This window comes from Podarcis filfolensis, assembly GCF_964270895.1.
Source record: "Podarcis filfolensis genome assembly, chromosome: 2".
Lineage (NCBI taxonomy): Eukaryota > Metazoa > Chordata > Lepidosauria > Squamata > Lacertidae > Podarcis > Podarcis filfolensis.
In genome coordinates, this window is record NC_139605.1 from 12,284,671 (window position 1) to 12,307,875 (window position 23,205).

Below are 23,205 nucleotides of genomic sequence, written 5' to 3' on the forward strand. Positions count from 1 at the left end.
TCTGGGTGTATAGCAAGCCCTGTCTATTCAAAAGAGCTAAAAAATTGCATTTTTTATTTGAGGAGGGGGGGAAATATGAAATATGGCAACCTTAATCTAGGGCTACACCCAGAGTTGCCCCTCTATGGCTGAGGAGACCCAAAGTACAAATCCTCACCCAGCCAGAAAGCTCACTGGGTGACTTTGAACCATTCGCACACTCGGCTTAGTCTACCCCGTAGGGTTGTTGTGAAGACAAAAGCCGGAAGAGAAAGAACTACGCGTACTACCCAAAACTGCTTGGAGAAAGAAGCAGGATATTAAGCCAGGCTGAATCTTGAGTCTGTTGGATTTAAAGATCTGGATCTCACTCAGCTGACGGAATGCGTTTTTACTTGTCCGCTAATAAAATATTGGCTGCTTAGCTACCCTTTTCATATGGAAGGATTTTTCCAAGGAACAGCTCTCTGGCTCTGTCCTCCCATCACAATCTGTGATAGTTTCCTTTTTAGTGTGGATCACACTGTATGTTACTTATGGAGCAGTGGATTTCTGTGCCAAATTTTAAACCGTGGGAAGAGCTAGTTAGTTATTCAGATGACAAGGGAGGAAGAGGGCGCAACAGATTAAAACAGCAATTTTAAATTCATACGCATGTGTATGTAATGGGTGGGCGAGACTGTCGTGCCGTCTTCGTTGGTGTGAAAATATACAACTGCTTGACTGCCGGAACCTACTGTAGGTGCACAACAAATTTGCATCTCTGTGACGAAACTGCTGGCTGATCGTGCAAACTTTGGCCTTATTTGCCTTCCAAGTGGGAGGGGCATCGGCATTAGAGAAATGTATATGAAAATGTAATGCATCTAAGGATCTCTGTTTGCATTCCTGCAGTTGCCTGGTTTGTGAGGGAAGAGGACAACAATTAGGTTTTTAAAATTATAATTATGGGGCAAATTGCAGACTACTCCTGGGCCTCAAACACGTGGGAATTCCAGGGTTGAAAGACTCCACAGTGAAAGCAGAGCTGATTGATCCAATGATCTGGCTTCTAGAAGGATGCTTCATTGAGAGCCAGTGTGGTGTAGTGGTTAAGAGTGATAGTCTCATAATCTGGTGAACCGGGTTCGCGTCTCCGCTCCTCCACATGCAGCTGCTGGGTGACCTTGGGCCAGTCACACTTCTCTGAAGTCTCTCAGCCCCACTCACCTCACAGAGTGTTTGTTGTGGGGGAGGAAGGGAAAGGAGAATGTTAGCCGCTTTGAGACTCCTGAAGAGGAGTGAAAGGCGGGGTATCAAATCCAAACTCTCCTCCTCCTCCTCCTCCTCCTCCTCCTCCTCCTCCTCCTCCTCCTCCTCCTCCTTCATTGTATAGGACCCTTTTTTGCGGTGCTGATTGGTGAAAATGCCAGTGTGGACCAGATGGGGTGGGGGTCAGGATGAAGGGCCTTTTCAGTGGTGGCCCTGCATACCCAATGAGATGCACCTGGCCACCTCCCTCCAATCTTTTAGATAACAGGCAAAGACATCTCTCTTCTGCCCAGCTTTTCATAGAATAATAAAATTGTAGAGTTGTAATTGTAGAGTTGTTTATCAGCTCCATCTGGTACGCAGGCTGAGACTCTACCTGCCCGCGGACTGTCTCGCCAGAGTGGTGCATGCTGTAGTTATCTCTCGCTTGGACTACTGCAATGCGCTCTACGTGGGGCTACCTTTGAAGGTGACCCGGAAACTACAACTAATCAAGAATGTAGCAACTAGACTGGTGACTGGGAGCGGCCACCGAGACCATATAACACCAGTCTTGAAAGACCAACACTGGTTCCCATTACGTTTCCGAACACATTTCAAAGTGTTGGTGCTGACCTTTAAAGCCCTAAACGGCCTCGGCCCAGTATACCTGAAGGAGGCTCTCCACCCCCGTCGTTCTGCCTGGACACTGAGGTCCAGTGCCGTGGGCCTTCTGGTGGTTCGCTTCTTGTGAGAAGCCAAATTACAGGGAACCAGGCAGAGGGCCTTCTTGGTGGTGGTGCCCGCCCTGTGGAACGCCCTCCCATCAGATGTCAAAGAGAAAAACAATTACCAGGCTTTTAGAAGACATCTGAAGGCAGCCCTGTTTAGGGAAGCTTTTAATGTTTAATAGGTTATTGTATTTTAATATTCTGTTGGAAGCCACCCAGAGTGGCTGGGGGAAACCCAGCCAGATTGGTGGGGTATAAAGAATAATAAATTATTGTTGTTGTTGTTGTTGTTGTTGTTGTTGTTGTTGTTGTTGTTGTTGTTACTATTATTATTATTATTATTATTTATTTTTAGGGGGTCCCAATGGTCATCTAGTCCAACCCCCTGAAATGCAGGAATCTCAATTCAAGCATCCCTGACAGATGGCCATCCAACCTTGTGTTTGAAAAACCTCCAAGGAAGGAGAGTCCCATGAAGGAGAATTTTGGGAGGGGGTAGAATGGTTTGGAAAAAAATCAGTTTCCTTCCGTTGGCGTGTTGTTTTAAGTATGCTGTCCCCTGAGTTGAAATAGCTTTTATGAACTTCTTGTTTGTTTGATTTTGGTACACCTCCCAGCGACATAAGGGGAAGGGCAGCATACAAATACTAATACAAGATAATTAGGTGATGTGTTAATGAGGATATGCTTCGTGTCGTTTTTCGTTCAATAAGAGCAATAATACCTTGTGAAACTGGGAAGGGCTGGCGCTTTAATTTGTCTGCAGAAAGATGTTCAGTTCCTGGCATCAGCACCAGGAAGGGCTGGGAATGTCCTCTGCCAGGAGCCCTGGAGAGCTGCTGCCAGTCAGTGTAGGCTGCTCTGATTCACGCTGAAGTGCTAAACCTGTGCCTGGGCAGTACCATTTCAGTTTGCACGGACAGGGGAAATATCTCATGACTGCAGTTAATGACTACAAAACATGAAGTCCCTGCACACAGAGTTCTAGCATGCCAGGAAGAGGGCAGGCCAGAACCCTTCCCTCTGGCACCTAGATTTCATTGTAAACATAATTGTTTCTGTACATAGGAGCATTCGCTCCCTCGATTCCCTCGCCGGCAGGCTTCAGTGGTGCAGCCCAAGCACAGATTTGCTATTAAATTAAGTTTCACCCAAGGTAAAGGTAAAGAGGTAAAGGGACCCCTGATCATTAGGTCCAGTCGTGACTGACTCTGGGGTTGCGGCGCTCATCTCGCTTTATTGGCCAAGGGAGCTGGCGTACAGCTTCCGGGTCATGTGGCCAGCATGACTAAGCCACTTCTGGACAACCAGAGCAGCGCACGGAAACGCCGTTTACCTTCCCACCGGAGCCGTACCTATTTATCTACTTGCACTTTGTCGTGCTTTCGAACTGCTAGGTTGGCAGGAGCAGGGACCGAGCAATGGGAGCTCACCCCGTCGCGGGGATTTGAACCGCTGACCTTCTGATCGGCAAGTCCTAGGCTCTGTGGTTTAGAGCACAGCGCCACCCGTGTCCCTCTCACTCAAGGTAGACCTACTTAAATGAATGGACCTAACTTAGTCATGTTCGTTGATTTCAGTGTGTGTGCTTTGGGTAAAACGCAGTTTTAACACCTTCCCTGGAAATGCTTATTCCATTAAAGTAAATGATCCTGGAACATTTTTACAACAGAAATACCTAAAATGCAATCACATGAAAGCAGTGATGAAATGACATCTCTGTCCATCAAGCCACTGGGTAGTTTTCAGTAAACTGCTGTCTCTTTCAACTCCTTGTTGTTGTTGATAATAGTAATACCCCACCCATCTGGCTGGATTGCAGAATGGAGATAATATTGCCTATTTTACAATATGATGACATGCGAATAATTGAAAGCACTTTACAAACAAGATCTCTGGCAATAATAATAACTTTAGGGTGATATTTACCAGGGTTCACAAGGCCGTGTGTGACAAATGGGAGGTGACAGGTTGCAGAACTTTTAAAGGCATTGACAGGATTTCTGGGTCATGACCCAGCAGAGAGAGGTGTGTGGGTTGAACAGGTCGTAGACTCATAGAATATACAGGCTGTGTTCATATGCCGTGCTGAACCACAGTTTAGTGCTTTAGGCTGTGTTAGTACGTAATGCTAAGCCACAGTTTACTACTATGCAGCTGAGCCTCTATCAGTCGTGAGCAAAGAATCAGGCTTGTGTGCTGCCATCTCCAGCTCCCATATGGCTTGTGCTAAGATTATATTGGATTTCGCTGAATCTCGCCTTAGCTTTACGGGCAAACCAGGTTTACTAAACCACTAGTCAGTTTGAACAACCTGGCTTCATAAACCCTGGTTTGAAGTTGGGCTTGTTAAGCAACCGATTGGAGTTTGTTGCAAACCAGTACAGTGGTACCTCAGGTTACATACGCTTCAGGTTGCATACGCTTAAGGTTACAGACTCTGCTAACCCAGAAATAGTGCTTCAGGTTAAGAACGTTGCTTCAGGATGAGAACAGAAATCGTGCTCCAGCTGCGCAGTGGCAGCAGGAAGCCCCATTAACTAAAGTGGTGCTTCAGGTTAAGAACAGTTTCAGGTTAAGAACAGACCTCCGGAACGAATTAAGTACTTAACCCGAGGTACCACTGTATTCCTGGTTCTTAATAATAATAATAATAATAATAATAATAATATTTTTTTATTTATACCCCGCCCTCCCCGGCCAGAACCAGGCTCAGGGCAACTAACACCAATAAAATTACAATAAAACATAATAGGAAAAGGAAAAAAGAAATAAAAAAGTTAATTAAAATATGGGTTAAAATACAATTTAAAATGCAGCCTCTTTTTAGTAGTAGCCCATAAATCAGAACCATAAGGGGAGGGAAACATAAGGGTCAAACTGGGTCCAAACCAAAGGCCAGGCGGAACAGCTCTGTCTTGCAGGCCCTGCAGAAAGATGTCAAGTCCCGCAGGGCCCTGGTCTCTTGTGACAGAGCATTCCACTGAGTCGGGGCCAGTACTGAAAAGGCCCTGGCCCTAGTTGAGACCAAACTAACCACCTTGCGGCTCGGGACCTCCAAAGTGTTGTCATTTGTGGACCTTAAGGTCCTCCGCGGGGCATCCCAGGACGCAGGTTGGATTCTGTGAAAATCATCTTGGCAGAAATCCTCCTCTTGGCTGCAAAGGGAGGAGGAGAACGTGAGGGGTCCTGGAGGACAGTCTGGGTTCCACAACGGAGGATCAAGTAAGGAGACAAGGAAGGTTAGGCAGAAGAAGGAGAAATTGCACAGGGAGGTCCCATTAACCCTAACCCTCATCTCTCTCTTTCTCTCTTGTCTAGCTGGTGGGATCATGCGGCAGCACCAAGGCTATATTGGGCTACTTGCTCCATTATGTATCCTGTTCCTTTTCCTCCTGTTCACACTCACTGCCTCTTACAAACCCATCATCGTGGTCCATGGCCTGTTTGACAGCCCTTCCGACTTCCGGCAGCTGTTGGTGTTCATCAATGAGGTGAGCCTGAGGACCAGAATTCCTGGCATGAATGTGGGAAGTGGGAATAGAATAGTTCATGTATCTTAAAAGGTAAAGGTACCCCTGAACATTAGGTCCAGTCGTGGACGACGGTGGGGTTGCAGCACTCATCTGGGAGCCGCCATTTGTCCGCAGACAGCTTCCGGGTCATGTGGCCAGCATGACTAAGCCGCTTCTGGTGAACCAGAGCAGCTCACAGAAACGCCGGAAACCCATATCACTAAAACTAATGGGCCTGTCACGAAGCTGGATGCTTTCTTTGATCTTTGATTTCTCAAAAGGGCTCTCAGTTTGGGATTTGGCAAACGAATCCTCAGTTGTTTAAGCGATGCGTACCTGCAGGATGCATCAAACCTCTCTTGTGACTCTGATGCATACCATATATGCCACTCATCTGCTGCAGGGCAGACAAACAAAGGGTTTTTATTTTATTTATTTTTTGCTCTTACTAGCGGAAGACCTGTGTAATTTCACAAGAGGAAGGGAGGAAAGGAACAGGAGCTTCCAGTCCCTGGTGCCACCCTTCTTTCTTGCTCAGTCCCAGATCTTTATTTTATTTATTTATCTTGTTTAGGCTTTTATCGTAGAATCATAGGGAGGCAAGGGGCCTGAGGGTCATCCAGTCCAACCCCGGCTGCAATGCAGGAATCATTGCTAAAACATCCATGACAAGTATCCATGCAACTTCTGCTGAAAAACCTCCGAAGAAGCAGATTCTCTTGGGGGAATCTGCTCCACTGTTGAATGTCTCTTACCACCAGAAGTTCTTCCTGATGTTGAATCGGAATCTCCTTTCTTTACACTTGAAGCCACTGGTTCAAATCCTGCCCTCCAGAGCAGGAGAAAACAAGCTTGCTCCATCTTCCATGCGGCAGCCCTTAAGATATTCGAAGATGGCTATCATATCTCCTCTGTCTCATCTTTACCAGGCTAAACATACCCAGCTCCTTCGACCGTTCCTCATAAGGCATGGTTTCCATGCCCTTGATCGTCTTGGTCACCCTTCTCTGCGCACCTCCCGGCATGTCAATATCCTCCTGAAACTGTAGGGCCCAGAACTAGACACAGTACTCCTGGGGGAGTACTATTCTTTGCCCCAAGGATCTTTGGGGTGGAGATTTTACTTTCTTGGGCTCCATGATCAATGCAGATGGTGACAGCAGTCACGAAATTAAAAGACGCCTGCTTCTTGGGAGAAAAGCAATGACAAACCTAGACAGCATCTTAAAAAGCAGAGACATCACCTTGCCAACAAAGGTCCATGTAGTTAAATGTACAGAAGTGAGAGCTGGACCATAAAGAAGGCTGATCGCCGAAGAATTGATGCTTTTGAATTATGGTGCTGGAGGAGACTCTTGAGAGTCCCATGGACTGCAAGAAGATCCAACCTCTCCATTCTGAAGGAAATCAGCCCTGAGTGCTCGCTGGAAGGACAGATCGTGAAGCTGAGGCTCCAATACTTTGGCCACCTCATGAGAAGAGAAGACTCCCTGGAAAAGACCCTGATGTTGGGAAAGATGGAGGGTGCAAGGAGATGACAGAGGACAAGATGGTTGGACAGTGTTCTCGAAGCTACCAGCATGAGTTTGACCAAACTGCGGGAGGCAGTGGAAGACAGGAGTGCCTGGCGTGCTCTGGTCCATGGGGTCACGAAGAGTCAGACACAACTAAACGACTAAACAACAACAAATGTGATTCCATGCCTCAGAACAACAACCCTGTGAGGTATTCCATGCTGAGAGAGAGAAAACGACTAGCTCAAGGTCACACTGTTAAGTTTTAAGACAAAACAGGAGGAGGAGGAGTCTGGATTTGATATCCCGTTTTATCACTACCCGAAGGAGTCTCAAAGCGGCTAGCAATCTCCTTTCCCTTCCTCCCCCACAACAAACACTCTGTGGGGTGAGTGGGGCTGAGAGACTCCAGAGAAGTGTGACTGGCCCAAGGTCACCCAGCAGCTGCAGGTGGAGGAGCGGGGACGCGAACCCGGTTCGCCAGATTACGCGTCTACCGCTCTTAACCACTACACCACACTGGGTCCTCCCCTATCCTAGCCTGACATGCGCACCCGGGTTAGGGAACATTTAGCCCTCCAGATGTTGCAGTACAATAACATCTGGAGGGCCAAAGATTCCCCACCCTTGAGATAGCGGCTGCACCCCACTGGCTTTATGCTTCGCCCTCTTCCCTGATTTCACCCCACCTCTCATTTTCTCAGTGTTAATACGGGAGGGATAATTGTGTAAACATCTCTCCTAATAAGAGGCAGGGATGGGTTGTAATTTACCTCTCCAGGCCCCATGTGACTCAGAGCCGTCACAGGTGGAGCCGTTGCAAAGATCCCTGTATGGCAGGCTGATGTCTGCACTGGGATTCACTGGTTAGGCTGGAAAGGCAAGTTACCTGGGTAGTGGAAGAGGAAGCGTGGAGTTCTGGCAACTCCTGAGTGCTTGCTTGTTTCAATTTCATTTGCAGAAATAGAACCACAAAGCTAGGAGAGTTCTTAACTGGCCCCTGGTCACCAGTCAGATAAAGTATTTGCAAGACTCTCTCACTCTGTATGTGGCATTACACCGTGCAAATGCAGAATGGGATGCAGTTTCCCGAATGTTTGCTTGTTTTTTTTAATGTAGTGGCATAGCTTAGGGGCAGTTGCCTCGGATTGTTAGGTAAAGGGACCCCTGACCATTAGGTCCAGTTGTGGCCAACTCTGAGGTTGTGGCACTCATCTCGCTTTATTGGCCGAGGGAGCTGGCGTACAGCTTCTGGGTCATGTGGCCAGCATGACTAAGCCGCTTCTGGCGAACCAGAGCAGCGCACGGAAACGCCGTTTACATTCCCGCCAGAGCGGTACCTATTTATCTACTTGCACTTTGACGTGCTTTCGAACTGCTAGGTTGGCAGGAGCAGGGACTGAGCAATGGGAGCTCACCCCGTCGCAGGGATTCAAACCGCCGACCATCTGATCAGCAAGCCCTGGGCTCTGTGGTTTAACCCACAGCGCCACCCGCGTCCCTTGCAAAATTGTTAGGGGTGCAAAATTTCAACACCCAGTGCTGCCTCAATACAGCTGCACGTTTCCGTCGCTGGGCTCCATTGAAACCGGCGTCCACATGCGAACCAGGAAACGACTTCTCCAGACAATGGAACGACTCTTTCATTTCTTATCTCTGCAGCTGTGATCTCCTGAGTTACATGGATACTATTACATGCATGCATACTACATCCATTTCCCTCTCACCCACTACAGGCAGCCCCGGGCACTGGCAACCCATGTTACACCACTGTTTTAATGCACAAGTTTCTAGTCCTTAAGAATGCATTGATAACTTCGGACTTTGCAGCGGCTGTTGCACAGTGCCACATGTGGGCACTGCCTTGTGGAGTCTTGGGGCACAGCTAGGCAGTAATGGCAGCAGGACTCTGCTTTGCGGCTGCCAATTCCCTATAAAATGTGAGGGTTCTGCCAACGATATAAGGCATGATTAAACTAGGCAAGAGGATTGGGCATCATAGCACGGGCAGACAAACTCACACTGCCTGTGCTTTTTTCTACCTACTCCTACTCTTAATTTATTTGTTCATTTCCGTTCCTGAATTGTTTCCTATTCCCAGAGTTCCCTGGGAAAGGGGATAGATTGCTGAACTGCTCTGGGAACTATAGTTCTGTTTGGGGGGGAAAGGAGTCTACTAACGAGAGCTGGACCATAAAGAAGGCTGGTCGCCGAAGAATTGATGCTTTTGAATTCTGGTGCTGGAGGAGACTCTTGAGAGTCCCATGGACTGCAAGAAGATCAAACCTATCCATTCAGAAGGAAATCAGCCCTGAGTGCTCACTGGAAGGACAAATCCTGAAGCTGAGGCTCCAATACTTTGGCCACCTCATGAGAAGAGAAGACTCCCTGGAAAAGACCCTGATGTTTGGAAAGATGGAGGGCACTAGGAGAAGGAGATGACAGAGGACGAGATGGCTGGACAGTGTTCTCGAAGCTACCAGCACGAGTTTGACCAAACTGCGGGAGGCAGTGGAAGACAGGAGTGCCTGGCGTGCTCTGGTCCACGGGGCCACGAAGAGTCGGACACAACTAAACGAGTAAACAACAACAACAACTTTCTGCTCCCGAAACAAACTACATCTCCCAGAATTCTTTGCAGCCGGGGTGTGGGGGGAGCCATGACTTAGCAGAACAGTAGTTCCTATGCATTTGTGGAGATAGCCTTGGCATGATGTGAGCCGCGAGTGCTAACCGTGAAAAGCAGTGTTGCAAACACTGAAGTTAATATTTACTTTTTAAGAAACGTGTTTTTGGTGGGGCAGCAGCAGCCTACCTTAAGCCTTGGGTGCTACAAGAGAGGTTGAGCTTTAAGCCCTTTTTGAATCTCTTCTCCCTCCCTCCCTCCCTCTCTCTGTTCCCGCTACTTCCTTGCAGACCCACCCGGGTACCAACGTCACAGTCATTGATCTGTTTGACCACACCGAGAGCCTGAAGCCTCTTTGGATGCAAGTGGAAGGTTTCCGGCAAGCCATTTACCCCATCATGCAGAATGCTGTCGATGGAGTCCATCTCATCTGCTACTCCCAAGGTATGAGTGAGCTGAAGGCTTCAGAAGCTCTTTCTGGGTCTAGCCAATGGCCCATTGTCTGGTCACAGGAACACAGGGACCTGCCTTATACAGAATTGGACCATTGCTCCATCCCGCTGCTGGTGTTAAATCCATTGTCGTGGGTTTTTCTCAGTGTTATGCAGAGATTATCATTTTCTGATTACTCTGGGAAATACCGTATTTTTCAGGTTACATACGCTTCAGGTTACAGACTCCGCTAACCCAGAAATAGTACCTCGGGTTATGAACTTTGCTTCAGGATGAGAACAGAAATCGCGCGGCGGCAGCGGGAGGCCCCATTAGCTAAAGTGGTACCTCAGGTTAAGACCTCCAGAACGAATTAAGTACTTAACCGAGGTACCACTGTAAAACAAGCTTGTCTTATACACAGAAAAATACAGTACGTTATATTTTAACGTCTTCATAAGATCTTCCTTCTCACCTGTAAAGAGACCCCACAAGACTGAGCATCTGAAGAAGTGTGCATGCACACGAAAGCTCATACCAAGAACTAACTTAGTTGGTCTTTAAGGTGCTACTGGAAGGAAAATTTTTTTGTTTGTTTTGACTATGGCAGACCAACACGGCTACCTATCTGTCACCAGTTTGGGGTTTGTGTGTGTGTTTCCTGTAATAAATAATTTTTTTGAAGAAATGTGAAACAAGGTTGACATGATACGGGACTAGGGTTCTTCTTCCTCTAAAATATGACCCCCCTTCCTCTGTCTTCCAGGAGGACTCATCTGCCGCGCTCTCCTCTCCACGACGCCCGACCACAACGTGGACACCTTCATCTCTCTCTCTTCCCCACAGATGGGGCAATATGGTGGTAAGTCGTGGGGCAAGGGCAAGCCAGTGATTCCACGCCTGGAATACTGTGTCCCAATTCAGGGCACCACAATTTAGGAAGGGTGTTGACAAGCTGGAACATGCGCAGAGGTGGGCGACTAAGATGATCAAGGGCATGGAAACCATGCCTTATGAGGAACGGTCGAAGGAGCTGGGTATGTTTAGCCTGGGAAAGAGGAGACAGAGCAGAGATAGGAGAGCCATCTTCAAATATCTCAAAGGCTGTCAACATGGAAGAGGAAGCAAGCTTGTTTTCTGCTGCTGTGGAGAATAGGATTTGAACCAGTGGCTTCCAAGCTACAAGAAGGGAGATTTCGACTCAACAAGAGCAAGCTTGAGTGCTGCTGGATCCTTTTCTCTCTCACTCCTCTCTATATAAAAGTATATTTTTTTTTTTAAAAAGTGATTTTATATATGCCATTGTTTTCACTTTTTTTTATATACAGTCATACCTCGGGTTACAGACACTTCAGGTTGCATTTTTCGGGTTATGGATGCGCCAAAACCCGGAAGTACCAGAACGGGTTACTTCCGGGTTTTGGCGGTCGCGCATGCGCAGAAGCACCAAATCGCAACCCGCGCATGCGCAAAAGCAGCACTGTGGGTTGCGAATGTGCCTCCCGCACGGATCATGTTCGCAACCTGAGCGTCCACTGTATATGTAGCTGTTTCTTCATTATCTCGTAAATTCGCTTAGGTCAGGGGTCTGCAACCCACGGCTCCGGCGCCGCATGTGGCTCTTTTACACCTTTGCCGCGGCTCCGGGGCGGATACTAGCGAGGGGAGGAGGCGCATTGTGCGCCCTGACACTCCCCACTGTGGCTGGCGCTGTACTGGCTGTGACGTCGCATGGGGGCGGTGCGTGCGTTAGTCACGCATCGTCCCGACGTCACCTTCCCGCCCGCCCGCTACATTGTAAGGGGCATGTATGCTGGTCACTGCATTGAAAGGGGGCATGTACGCTGGTCACTGTTTTGAAGGGGAGTGAAGAACACACACACAAAAAAGGGTAACTTGTTAATTTAATGTTTATTTCTATGAGGAGGAGTAATTCTGAGGGGTCAAACAAAGAAATAATAAAAAAGTGACAAAAAAGTTATTTTTATAATGACGAGGTTTGTGGCTCCCAGTTTTTTTTCCTTCGGAAACTGGTCCAAGTGGCTCTTTTTGTCTTAAAGGTTGCAGACCCCTGGCTTAGGTGCACCTCATGGATGAAATAAATGAAATAAATAAGAACCACAGAGGGGGAAGCAAAGTCTGTGCTCACTCTCCTTTGATTCCCTTTGTCATTTCAGACACCAAGTACTTGAAGTGGCTCTTCCCGGAGCACATGAAATCCAACCTGTACCGTTTATGCTACACGCAGCTGGGCCAGGATTTCTCAATCTGTAACTACTGGAATGGTGAGATTGCTGCTGCTGCTGCTATTATTGCTACTACCGAGATCACAGATCATAGAACTGTAGTGTTGGAAGGGACCACGGGGGTCATCTAGTCCAACCCCCTGCAATGCAGGAATCTTTTGCCCAACATGGGGCTTGAACCCATGAGTCTCATGTTAATAATAATAATAATAATAATAATAATAATAATAATAATAATAATAATTTATTTATACCCTGCCCATCTGGCTGGGCTTCCCCAGCCACTTTGGACGGCTTCCAACAAAATATTAAAATACAGTAATGCATCAAATATTAAAAGCTTCCCTAAACAGGGCTGCCTTCAGATGTCTTCTAAAAGTCTGGTAGTTGTTTTTCTCTTTGACATCTGGTGGGAGGGCGTTCCACAGGGTGGGTGCCACTACCGAGAAGGCCCTCTGCCTGGTTCCCTGTAACCTGGCTTCTCGCAGCGAGGGAACCGCCAGAAGGTCCTCGGCACTGGATCTCAGTGTCCAGGTGGAACGATGGGGGTGGAGACGCTCCTTCAGATATACTGGACCGAGGAAATGGAAATGTTCTACCAACTGAGCTATCCCGGCAGCCCCGGGGTTTCTGAGGCTTCCCAGTAGCTCTCATTTACATACCCAATTTACAAGAATGTAAATTGCATACATGCAATATGCCTTGCATGAGAGTTTGGACCTCAGTGATTATTTATATGATGATGGTGATGATTATCAATATGGGAGAATCTACAGAAAACGGCCAGGGAAGAATCCACAGCTATCCATGTTTCTCCGCCACCACCTGTTGTTTGACATTTTATGTAGCACTTTGGAGTTGCCGAAACAGCTTTTGCTTACGTTATTTTGGCAGTGCTTACAACGGCCCTGTAAGATAGGCCAGGTTATCCTCCCCATATTTCGAATCAGTATCCTTGAGGATGAGAGAGAGAGAGCGCAGCTTGCCAGGACCATTTGTGGCTGAGGACAGATAAGAAGCAGAGATGTCCCAGCTAATACTTTTAACCCTTAGGGACTAGCTCCGATGGCTCCACTGTGGATTTCCCATCCATCATCCTGTCTTTTGGAACACCAGAAATTTGCCACTACCAGGAAGCAGGATATTGAGATTGCTTAAACTTGCCCTGAAATTACTCCGTAGATGGTCATTGCTCATGTTTGTGCTCTTATTTAGATGTCATAAATTGACATAAAGGCATTGCCCTCCATACCAGAAAAACCAGTGACCTCAAATAGTATGTGGCTTGGCTCACTTGTGCGAGTCATCGGCAGCTATGAGATTTCCCGCAGTTCTGATGAAGTGTGCAACCTATGCCATAATAAATTATGTTAGTCTGTTGCAGTAACAACAACAGAATCTCGCGACACTTTGAAGATGGCTGTAGCTGATAATCTGGCATTTGCTTTCTTCTTCTGGCTCTTAGTAGTCTCAGTTGCAGGAGCTAACAAGGATTCATTTGTCAGACCTCAGTACAGTAGTACCTCTGGTTTCGTACTTAATTCGTTCTGGAGGTCCATTCTTAACCTGAAACTGTTCTTAACCTGAGGTACCACTTTAGCTAATGGGGCCTCCCACTGCTGCCGTGCCGCCGCCACGCAATTTCTGTTCTCATCCTGAAGCAAAGTTCTTAACCTGAGGTGCTATTTCTGGGTTAGCGGAGTCTGTAACCTGAAGCATATGTAACCAGAGGTACCACTGTACTGAAGCCTGGGCTGTGTATCCTTTTCATGTAAACGTGACTTAGAGGTTTTGATGTTTGAGCATTATATGAATTATATTAAATTGGGGTTTTTTTAAAGCAGAGGTTGGAGCGACATCTGTCAGGGATTATTCAAAAGTGATTCCTGCAAAAGTGATCTCCTGAGAGCCAGTGTGGTATAGTGGTTAAGAGCAATGGACTCGTAATCTGGTGAACCAGGTTCGCTTCCCCGCTCCTCCAGATGCAGCTGCTGGGTGACCTTGGGCTAGTCATACTTCTCTGAAGTCTCTCAGCCCCACTCACCTCACAGAGTGTTTGTTGTGGGGGAGGGAGGGAAAGAAGATTGTCAGCCACTTTGAGACTCCTTCAGGTAGTGATAAAGCGGGATATCAAATCCAAACTCCTCTTCTTCTTCTTCTTCTGCATTCCTGGACTAGATGACTCTCAGGGTCATTCCCATTCTACAATTCTCTGCTGTCAGGTGACTTTCCTTTTCCCAGATTTCCCTTTGCTTAGAATTAGGCATATTCACGGAGGATATCGATGGCTGCTACTAGCCACAATGGCTGTGTTCCAACTCCACCAGGGTTAATCCGAATTTATATCTAGACACATTATGCACATTGTAAAAAGAAAAAGAATTGCACAGTGCGAAATAAGGGTTTGGGTGTATGGGAGTTAATTAGGAGCCAGGGAGTTTCTAAAAAGGAAATAGATTAGAGGATGAACACAGATTCCTTTTGAATTTCCATCTCCATACATTAATACTGTATTAGGAGACTAATTACTTGACTGGTCAAAGCCATTTATTGAAGAGTTGTTTATCAGCTCCATCTGGTACGCAGGCTGAGACCCTACCTGCCTGCAGACTGTCTTGCCTGAGTGGTGCATGCTCTAGTTATCTCCCACTTGGACTACTGCAATGCGCTCTACGTGGGGCTACCTTTGAAGGTGACCCGGAAACTACAACTAATTCAGAATGTGGCAGCTAGACTGGTGACTGGGAGCGGCCGCCAAGACCATATAACACCGGTCCTGAAAGACCTACATGGGCTCCCAGTACATTCCGAGCACAATTCAAAGTGTTGGTACTGATCTTTAAAGCCCTAAACGTCCTCGGTCCTGTATACCTGAAGGAGCGTCTCCACCCCCATCATCCAGCCTGGACACTGAGGTCCAGCGCCGAGGGCCTTCTGGCGGTTCCCTCGCTGCGAGAAGTGAGGTTACAGGGAACCAGGCAGAAGGCCTTCTCGGTAGTGGAACGCCCTTCCAACAGATGTCAAGGCAATAAACAACTATTTTACTTTTAAAAGACAACTGAAGGCGGCCCTGTTTAGGGAAGTTTTTAATGTCTGACACTGTATTGTTTTAAATATTCAGTTGGAAGCCGCCCAGAGTGGCTGGGGAAACCCAGACAGATGGGTGGGGTATAAATAACAAATTGTTGTTGTCGTCGTTGTTGTTTAGCAATGCTCCTCTTATTTTGGATTCAAGTTATGTCCATAACTCTTTGGCAGTGCCAGCGATCAGGTGATTGGCTGAGCTGCATATTTACCTGCCCCACACCTGATGTCCTGTGTCAGGTCTGCTATAGGTGCAGGTAGCTGTGGCTTGAAGGCAGTGGCAGACTTTCAGCTTTAAAGTTTCAGTGGTGCTCTGTGCGATGCCTGAATTGGGCATCCTTCCCGCCTTTCGTGTTCCCGTCGATCATCGTTGTTGTAGCATCCTCTCGGCTCGCACCCGATGAGCCGGTTGCGCTCCCCGAAATCTGCCTCTTTTGGAGGGCCAGCGAGTGTATTGGGGGTTGTGAACCAGTGGGTCCCTACCACTGATCTGCCAGGAATGATGAATACAAAGCAAATTGGGGTAGATGGGTTGGAGAAGGAGAGTGGTTTTGTACGTCAAGATCCCTGGTCTTTGGGAGTAGTCTGCATGGTTGTAGTGGTTAGATTGTCAGACTAGGTAAAGGTAAAGGGACCCCTGACCGTTACGTCCAGTCGTGGCCGACTCTGGGGTTGCGGCACTCATCTCGCTTTATTGGCCGAGGGAGCCGGCGTACAGCTTCCGGGTCATGTGGCCAGCATGACTAAGCCGCTTCTGGCGAACCAGAGCAGCGCACGGAAACGCCATTTACATTCCCGCCAGAGCGGTACCTATTTATCTACTTGCACTTTGACGTGCTTTCAATCTGCTAGGTTGGCAGGAGCAGGGACCGAGCAACGGGAGCTTACCCTGTCGCGGGGATTCGAACCGCCGACCTTCTGATCGGCAAGTCCTAGGCTCTGTGGTTTAACCCACAGCGCCACCCGCATCCCCTGTCAGACTAGGACCAGAGTTCAAATCTCCACTCAGACATGAAGCTCTCACTGGGTGGCCTTGGGCCTCTCACTGCCTCTCAGCCTAACCTGCCTCACGGGGTCGTTGTGGGGATTAAAAGAGCAGGGGAAAGGACCTTGAGCTCTTTGGAAAAGGAGGTGGGAGATAGACAAAATAAATAAAAATTATTCCGTTGCAGGGAAATGCACTCTGCGTATGCTCTTGAGTCAGTCATGGCTTCTTGCTACTGCTACGCTTGTTCCAGAATAAAACCTGCCAATAAAAATAAGTTCCAGGGCTATGTTCAAATCTAAAGCTGTCGTGCGTGCCCCCAAGAAGAGACTGGATTTTTAAAAAAATTTATTTTATGTTTTTATATTAAAAATAAGGAGGTGGAGGAGTTGGAGTCTGTCTTCTGGGTTCTGTGGGAAAAGGCCAGTGTAGAAAGCAAACGAGATTTCTCTGCCTTTTTCAGATCCACATCATCGGGATCTTTACCTCAACAACAGCAACTTCCTGGCTCTGTTGAATGACGAGAGGCTCCATCCCAACGCAACAGGTAATAAAGTGGCGTTGCTCCTCAGTTCCCAATGTAAAAGGGGGAGTGGTAGGCTAGCCCCGCTTGGCAGGCCTACCCCACATCCACACTTGCAGCTGATGCTTGTCTTATCCTGGCAGCCCTGTCCATACAGCCCCACAGCCCTGGGCGACGTAGGTCTGCATTGCTAATCTTTGGTCAGCTAGGTCTCTCAGGCAGTCTACCTTGTAATTTCTTTTTTTTTTCTTCTATAATTTTTATTACATTTTCTGTTTTACATTTTAGAAAATTCATTCGAACAACCTTAAAACACCAATGACTTCCTTTCTTCTCTTTCCATGGTTCATTTTCCAAAACATAAATCCCTGCATAAATACCAGTCAGTATTCCATTATTACATCCATCGAAACCTATTTACACTGTTGAGTTTATCTTAATGCTGGCCACATTTTCAAATAATCACCGTTTTCCTCCCTATGTTCTATAAACGTTTTCCAGCCTTCTTTAAACATATGTTTAAATGTTTATAGTCTTGCTCATAATTTCCTTCCTGAGGTGGAAGGAGAACTCCGTTGCTAAATACACACCCACAGCGAAGCAATGGCTGAAGAGAAAATTGAAACGGGGGCTTCCTAGCTTACAAATTATCCTCCTAGGGCCAAACTAGTCATGTCGGTGGGTGCCACGTTTGTTCGTTCAGGTGTCTCCCCAATTCCTATCTCAAACATTTTCCTCCCTGTTCTGATTCACTTCCAATGTCATTGCTGAGTTGAGAGAAAAGTGTCTGCCATGATAGAGTGTCTGCTTCTTCTCCTTCACCTGCAAGAGTGTTGTGCTTTAATAATAATAATAATAATAATAATAATAATAATAATAATAATAATAATTGTTATGTACTGAAGTTCTCACCCTGGGCCAGCAGGGGGATACTGTAGATAGTTATGCAAATGAAGGATCGAAAGTGACGTTCAGTGATTGGATAGTTTTAGAAAGTTGTTACAGTTACGTTGTACTGGAGCTCTATATAAGCAGGCTGACTGAACCCTTCAGTTCAGTTCTGTCCTGGCCTGTGAATAAACAAGAGCTGTTTGAAGAATCGCTTTGTCATCTGATATGTTCACCCACAACTTAACAACAACAACAATAATAATAATAACCACCGACACCCCCCAATTCCAGTTGATCCATGAATAAACATGGCTGCCCCCCCCCCCGTACTGCCCTTAACCCTTGTGGTCCTCATAGTCTTTTACTGCCTCTGAGGTGTTACAACCAGGCGAAGTCTCAAGTTGAATAGGGTAGCTCTGTTTTTTTAATTTTTTTAAAAAGGCCTTGCCAGCATCCTGACACAGAAATTTAACAAGTTATTGGCCCACAACACCTGGCAACCGAGCACGACGTTTTGAAGATGGAGTGTTCTTTTGTTTGCGCGAATGCGGCTGCCTCAAGTTAAACTTTTCCCAAAATGGAGAGTTAAAATGTGGGGGTGGGGAAATCCTTGCTTGCTAAAAGTTTATATGTCAGGCTGCTGGAATTCTCCAGAAAGGTTTGCCAGGCCAGTTCAGCTGTGGCAACTATAGAAAGGCTTGTCAAAACCTTTCTGTGTTTTGTTTTGCCAATCCTTTTTGGAACTGATTCAGTTGGATCCTGGATTCCTGCCACAGACTGCTTGCTGACTGTACTGTGTGTGTGTTGTGTTTTATGACTTTTCACTGGGTATTTCCCCGCCCCCCCCCCCGTTTTGCTTTATTTTAATCACCTGCTATCTAGTTTTTATACTTCAAGCTGTCTTGCGGGTTCCTCATAGGAAGAAAGGCAGGCGACAAATATTTGAACGAAATAAAAGTACGGGAGCAGAGCCAGAAAACAAGTCATCACAGCTTATTCCTCTTTTTTTACTGCAGTTTGCCTTAAGACTTCTAAACAGCAAAGGGCTGTGAGATCAGTAGGAAATGGGAACATCTATCAGTTTTGTGTTCTTTCAGTTTCTCATTTGTTTCTGTCCCCACCTTCCCACACCAATTTGTGAGGCCATAATAAAATTTAAGTTGCTGGCCATCACTACCTCTTACAGGAGCAAATTATGTAGATTAACTCAGGTCCAACTTCCTTTCACATCTCAGAGAATTCAGAGTGAGGAGAGATTGGTTGTTCTCTGTCAGGGGCAGAGGAAGGAGGAGAACATGGGACATAGGAGAAGAGTCTCCACAGTGACTTTTGTGACCAGATTTCTGAATCTTTTGCCTCTCTCTCTCTCTCCCAATACAGCCTGGAAGAGAAACTTCCTGCGGATCCGAAAGATGGTTCTGATTGGGGGTCCAGATGACGGTGTAATCACGCCATGGCAGTCCAGGTGAGCTTTAGTAAGCCGCGAGAAGACCCTTTCACCCAGGGTGAGATACAATACGATACAATATGATTGTTGTTGTTGTTTAGTCGGGTCCGACTCTTCGTGACCCCATGGATCAGAGCACGCCAGGCACTCCTGTCTTCCACTGCCTCCCGCAGTTTCGTCAAACTCATGCTGGTAGCTTTGAGAACACTGTCCAACCATTTCGTCCTCTGTCGTCCCCTTCTCCTTGTGCCCTCCATCTTTCCCAACATCAAGGTCTTTTCCAGGGAGTCTTCTCTTCTCATGAGGTGGCCAAAGTATTGGAGCCTCGGCTTCAGGATCTGTCCTTCCAGTGAGCACTCAGGGCTGATTTCCTTCAGAAAGGATAGGTTTGATCTTTTTGCAGTCCATGGGACTCTCAAGAGTCTCCTCCAGCACCAGAATTCAAAAGCATCAATTCTTCGGCGATCAGCCTTCTTTATGGTCCAGCTCTCACTTCCATACATACGATACGACAATCTTATTGTCATTGTCCCATACAGCACAACGAAATTGAAAAAATCTACATAAGACATTCAAAAACCAACAAGCCTGCTATCCCAGCTATCCCAACCTGGTTTGCCCCCTAAAAACTCTGATACCCCATTTTTAAATACAATATATTCCCATAGAGGCTACCTTACACTGCATTTAAAATCAAAATCGCATTTGGATAGAAACTGTTTCTCAGGCGGCTAGTCCTAGTCTTTATAACTCTTTACCTTCTTCCAGAAGGCAGAAGCTGAAAGAGATCATTTCTGGGGTGCGCACTATCCTGCGCTATCTCTGCAGCTTTCTTATGGCACCTGGAAGCCATAAGGGGGAGAGGCGGAGATTCAGATCTTGATGAAGTAGATCAGGGACAGGCTATATGTTACCCTTCTGGGACTACAACTCCCATCATCCTGCACCATTGGCCATGCTGGCTGGGGCTGATGGGAGTTGGAGACCAACAACATAAAGAAGAGTTTGGATTTGATATCCTGCTTTATCACTACCTGAAGGAGTCTCAAAGCGGCTAACATTCTCCTTTCCCTTCCTCCCCCACAACAAACACTCTGTGAGGTGAGTGGGGCTGAGAGGCTTCAGAGAAGTGTGACTGGCCCAAGGTCACCCAGCAGCTGCATGTGGAGGAGCGGAGACGCAAACCCGGTTCACCAGATTACGAGACTACCACTCTTAACCACTACACCACACTGCAAGGGACCCTGAGGGTCATCTAGTCCAACCCCCCCCTCAATGCAGCGATCCCAACCAAAGCATCCATGACGGATGGCCATCCAAACTCTGCTTAAAAACCGCGGGGTTAGAGACAAGTGTTCCTGAGCTATGTTTATGCGTTGGGTGTGTGCGTTAAATACAGTTTAAAGTCCCAATAATATGAGTAAATGAAGACTGGATTTGTTTTACAGTGGTACCTCGGGTTACAGACGCTTCAGGTTACAGACTCCGCTAACCTAGAAATAGTACCTCGGGTTAAGAACTTTACCTCAGGATGAGAACAGAAATAGTGCGGCGAGGCAGGAGGCCCCATTAGCTAAAGTGGTGCTTCAGGTTAAAAACAGTTTCAGGTTAAGAACGGACCTCCAGAACAAATTAAGTTCTTAACCCGAGGTACCACTGTACCAGACAGAGCCACTTCTCTCACTTCTGTGCTGAAGGATCCTTTCTAGCTTCCTGCATGTGTAAGAGTGAAAACTCTCGGTGCCACTTCTGTTTTGATTTCTCTCCAGCCTGTCTGCTGACTCATTCGCCGGCTTATGCCCCAACAGTAGAGCAGGATAATAAACTGATAATAAATGAGGATAAGGCTTTTGTTTCCAAGCACAGATTTCTGCCTTCTCTGTCACTCTTCCCCCCACCCCACCCATATGCTATCAATGCAGAGACGCCATTCGGACTTGCCGATAAGGCCATAAGGCTTTTAGGCTTGTGAATCAGAGCCCAGAGCCCAGATTACGAACCTGTCTCACTGTTGAGATCGTTGTTGGAGGGCCAGCTTTGGAAAGTCCCCGTTCTGAAGTCAGATAGGGCTGCCTATTCCTCTGACCCCCTGCCGTAATGCTTTTTAGGTTTCGTGCAGAATCCCTGTTGTATTCCTAGGCCATTGATACTGTGTACGCTTTCTTTGCTGCTGGTTCTGGCCCCCGCCCCCCCAGTATTGTATCCTAATTTTCTTTTTTTATTAATTTTTATTGAATTTTACAAGAAAAGGAAAAGAAACAAAAAATAATACATAACACTGTAAACACATTTATATACATGTTTTCCAAAATGCAAACTGAAAAAAGAAAATACTTTTCATAACCAATGCTATTACCAAATTCATGCTTCAAACATTACAATATATAAATCTTAGTTAAAATATTATAACAGACTTCCACCGCATTCACCGCACATCTCTTAGTTATCTCGCCCGCCTTCACATCTGTTCTTAAGTCATTTCCCTCCCTTAGATTCTTTCATAATCAGTCAAATCTTTATATTCTTCACAAGGTTAATCTAGGCACAACCAAACTTTCATATTTGAGCCCGGCTTGTATAAATATCCGTTTAAACATTACCATTGTTTCTGAATTCTAATTTTTGATTTATGCCTTATTAAATCCATCAGTTTTGCTAACTCCAGGTACTCACATAGTTTACTTAACCATTCCCCTTTTGTTGGGATATAATTTCCTTTCCAGTGACTGGCTACCAACGTTCTCGCTGCTGTTGTTGCATACAGAAAGATGCTGATTTTGTCTTGTATCCTAACTTTCATTGCTTGCTTTGTTGTATTTCAGATAAGCTACCTTGAGAGTAGGTAGAGCAGGTTTGTAGCTCAGTAGCAGAGCTTGTGCTTTGGAATAAAACAGTCCCAGCTTCAACCCCCAGGATTTCCATGTAGGGCTGAAAGAAACACCTGTCTCAGATCCTGGGCAGTGTCGACAATACTGAGTTAAATGAACCCAATGGTCTGATTCAGTATATGAGGGAGCTTCCTTTGCTAGGTATAAATACCGTATTTTTCGCCCCATAGGGCGCACCAGCCCATAGGGCACACCTAGTTTTTTGGGGGGGAAACAAAGAAAAAAAATTTTATTTCCCCCCCAGGCAGGGGAAGCCCCAGAGCTATCCGAAGCCCGGGCGCGACTGCTCAGCGTGCCCAGGCTTCGGGGTGCAGGCAGCTCTCCGCAAACCGTGGGACCCCTCTCACTCTCCAGGCTTCAGCGAAAGCCTGCATTCGCCCCATAGGATGCACACACATTTCCCCTTCATTTTTGGAGGGGAAAAAGTGTGTCCTATAGGGCGAAAAATACGGTATTTGCGAGAGAGAAATTCAGCACTGCCACAGTGCCTCTCTTTTAAGTGGTGAAATCCCTTAATAGATGTGGGCATTTTAAAAAAAAGTGGGGGTGATGCTGCCCTGAAATATACTGAATTTTGCAAAAGGAAACAAAAATCTTGAAATATTGCAGGGTGTTAATTTTACAACCTGCATGCTATATCCTGTACTGCTCAAATCCAAAACAATTTTTTTTTTCCAGTAGCACCTTAAAGACCAACTAAGTTAGTTCTTGGTATGAGCTTTCGTGTGCATGCACACTTCTTCAGATACACTGAAACGGAAGTTGCCAGATCCTTCTATATAGTGAGAAGGTGGGGAGGGGTATTACTCAGAAGGGTGGTGGGAATGGGTGATTGGCAGATAGCTGTGATGAGCCTGTTGACGACTCTTAACGACTGCAATAGGTCTTACAGGAAAAAGCAAGGGGTGAGAAGGTGAAAAATGGCTTTGTCATGTATAATGAGATAAGAATCCAATGTCTTTGTTCAGACCAGGTCTCTCCATGGTTTTAAGTTTGGTAATGAGTTGCAATTCAGCAGCTTCTCTTTCCAGTCTATTTCTGAAATTCCTTTGTAGTAATACAGCTACTTTGAGATCTTGTATAGAATGTCCTGGGAGATTGAAGTGTTCTCCTA

At 46.5% G+C, this 23,205-nt stretch overlaps 1 protein-coding gene across 1 annotated transcript in view; it reads left to right on the forward strand.

The window, feature by feature from the left end:
- Nucleotides 1-23,205, forward strand: part of PPT2 (palmitoyl-protein thioesterase 2) — a 52,035-nt gene that overhangs the window by 24,047 nt on the left and 4,783 nt on the right. The window contains exons 2-7 of the mRNA XM_083602614.1: nucleotides 5,262-5,434; nucleotides 9,886-10,039; nucleotides 10,794-10,889; nucleotides 12,205-12,312; nucleotides 16,806-16,889; nucleotides 19,137-19,221. Of these exons, the coding sequence (XP_083458740.1) occupies nucleotides 5,273-5,434; nucleotides 9,886-10,039; nucleotides 10,794-10,889; nucleotides 12,205-12,312; nucleotides 16,806-16,889; nucleotides 19,137-19,221 (689 nt within the window). The 5' untranslated portion in view covers nucleotides 5,262-5,272. The remainder of the gene's footprint in view (nucleotides 1-5,261; nucleotides 5,435-9,885; nucleotides 10,040-10,793; nucleotides 10,890-12,204; nucleotides 12,313-16,805; nucleotides 16,890-19,136; nucleotides 19,222-23,205) is intronic.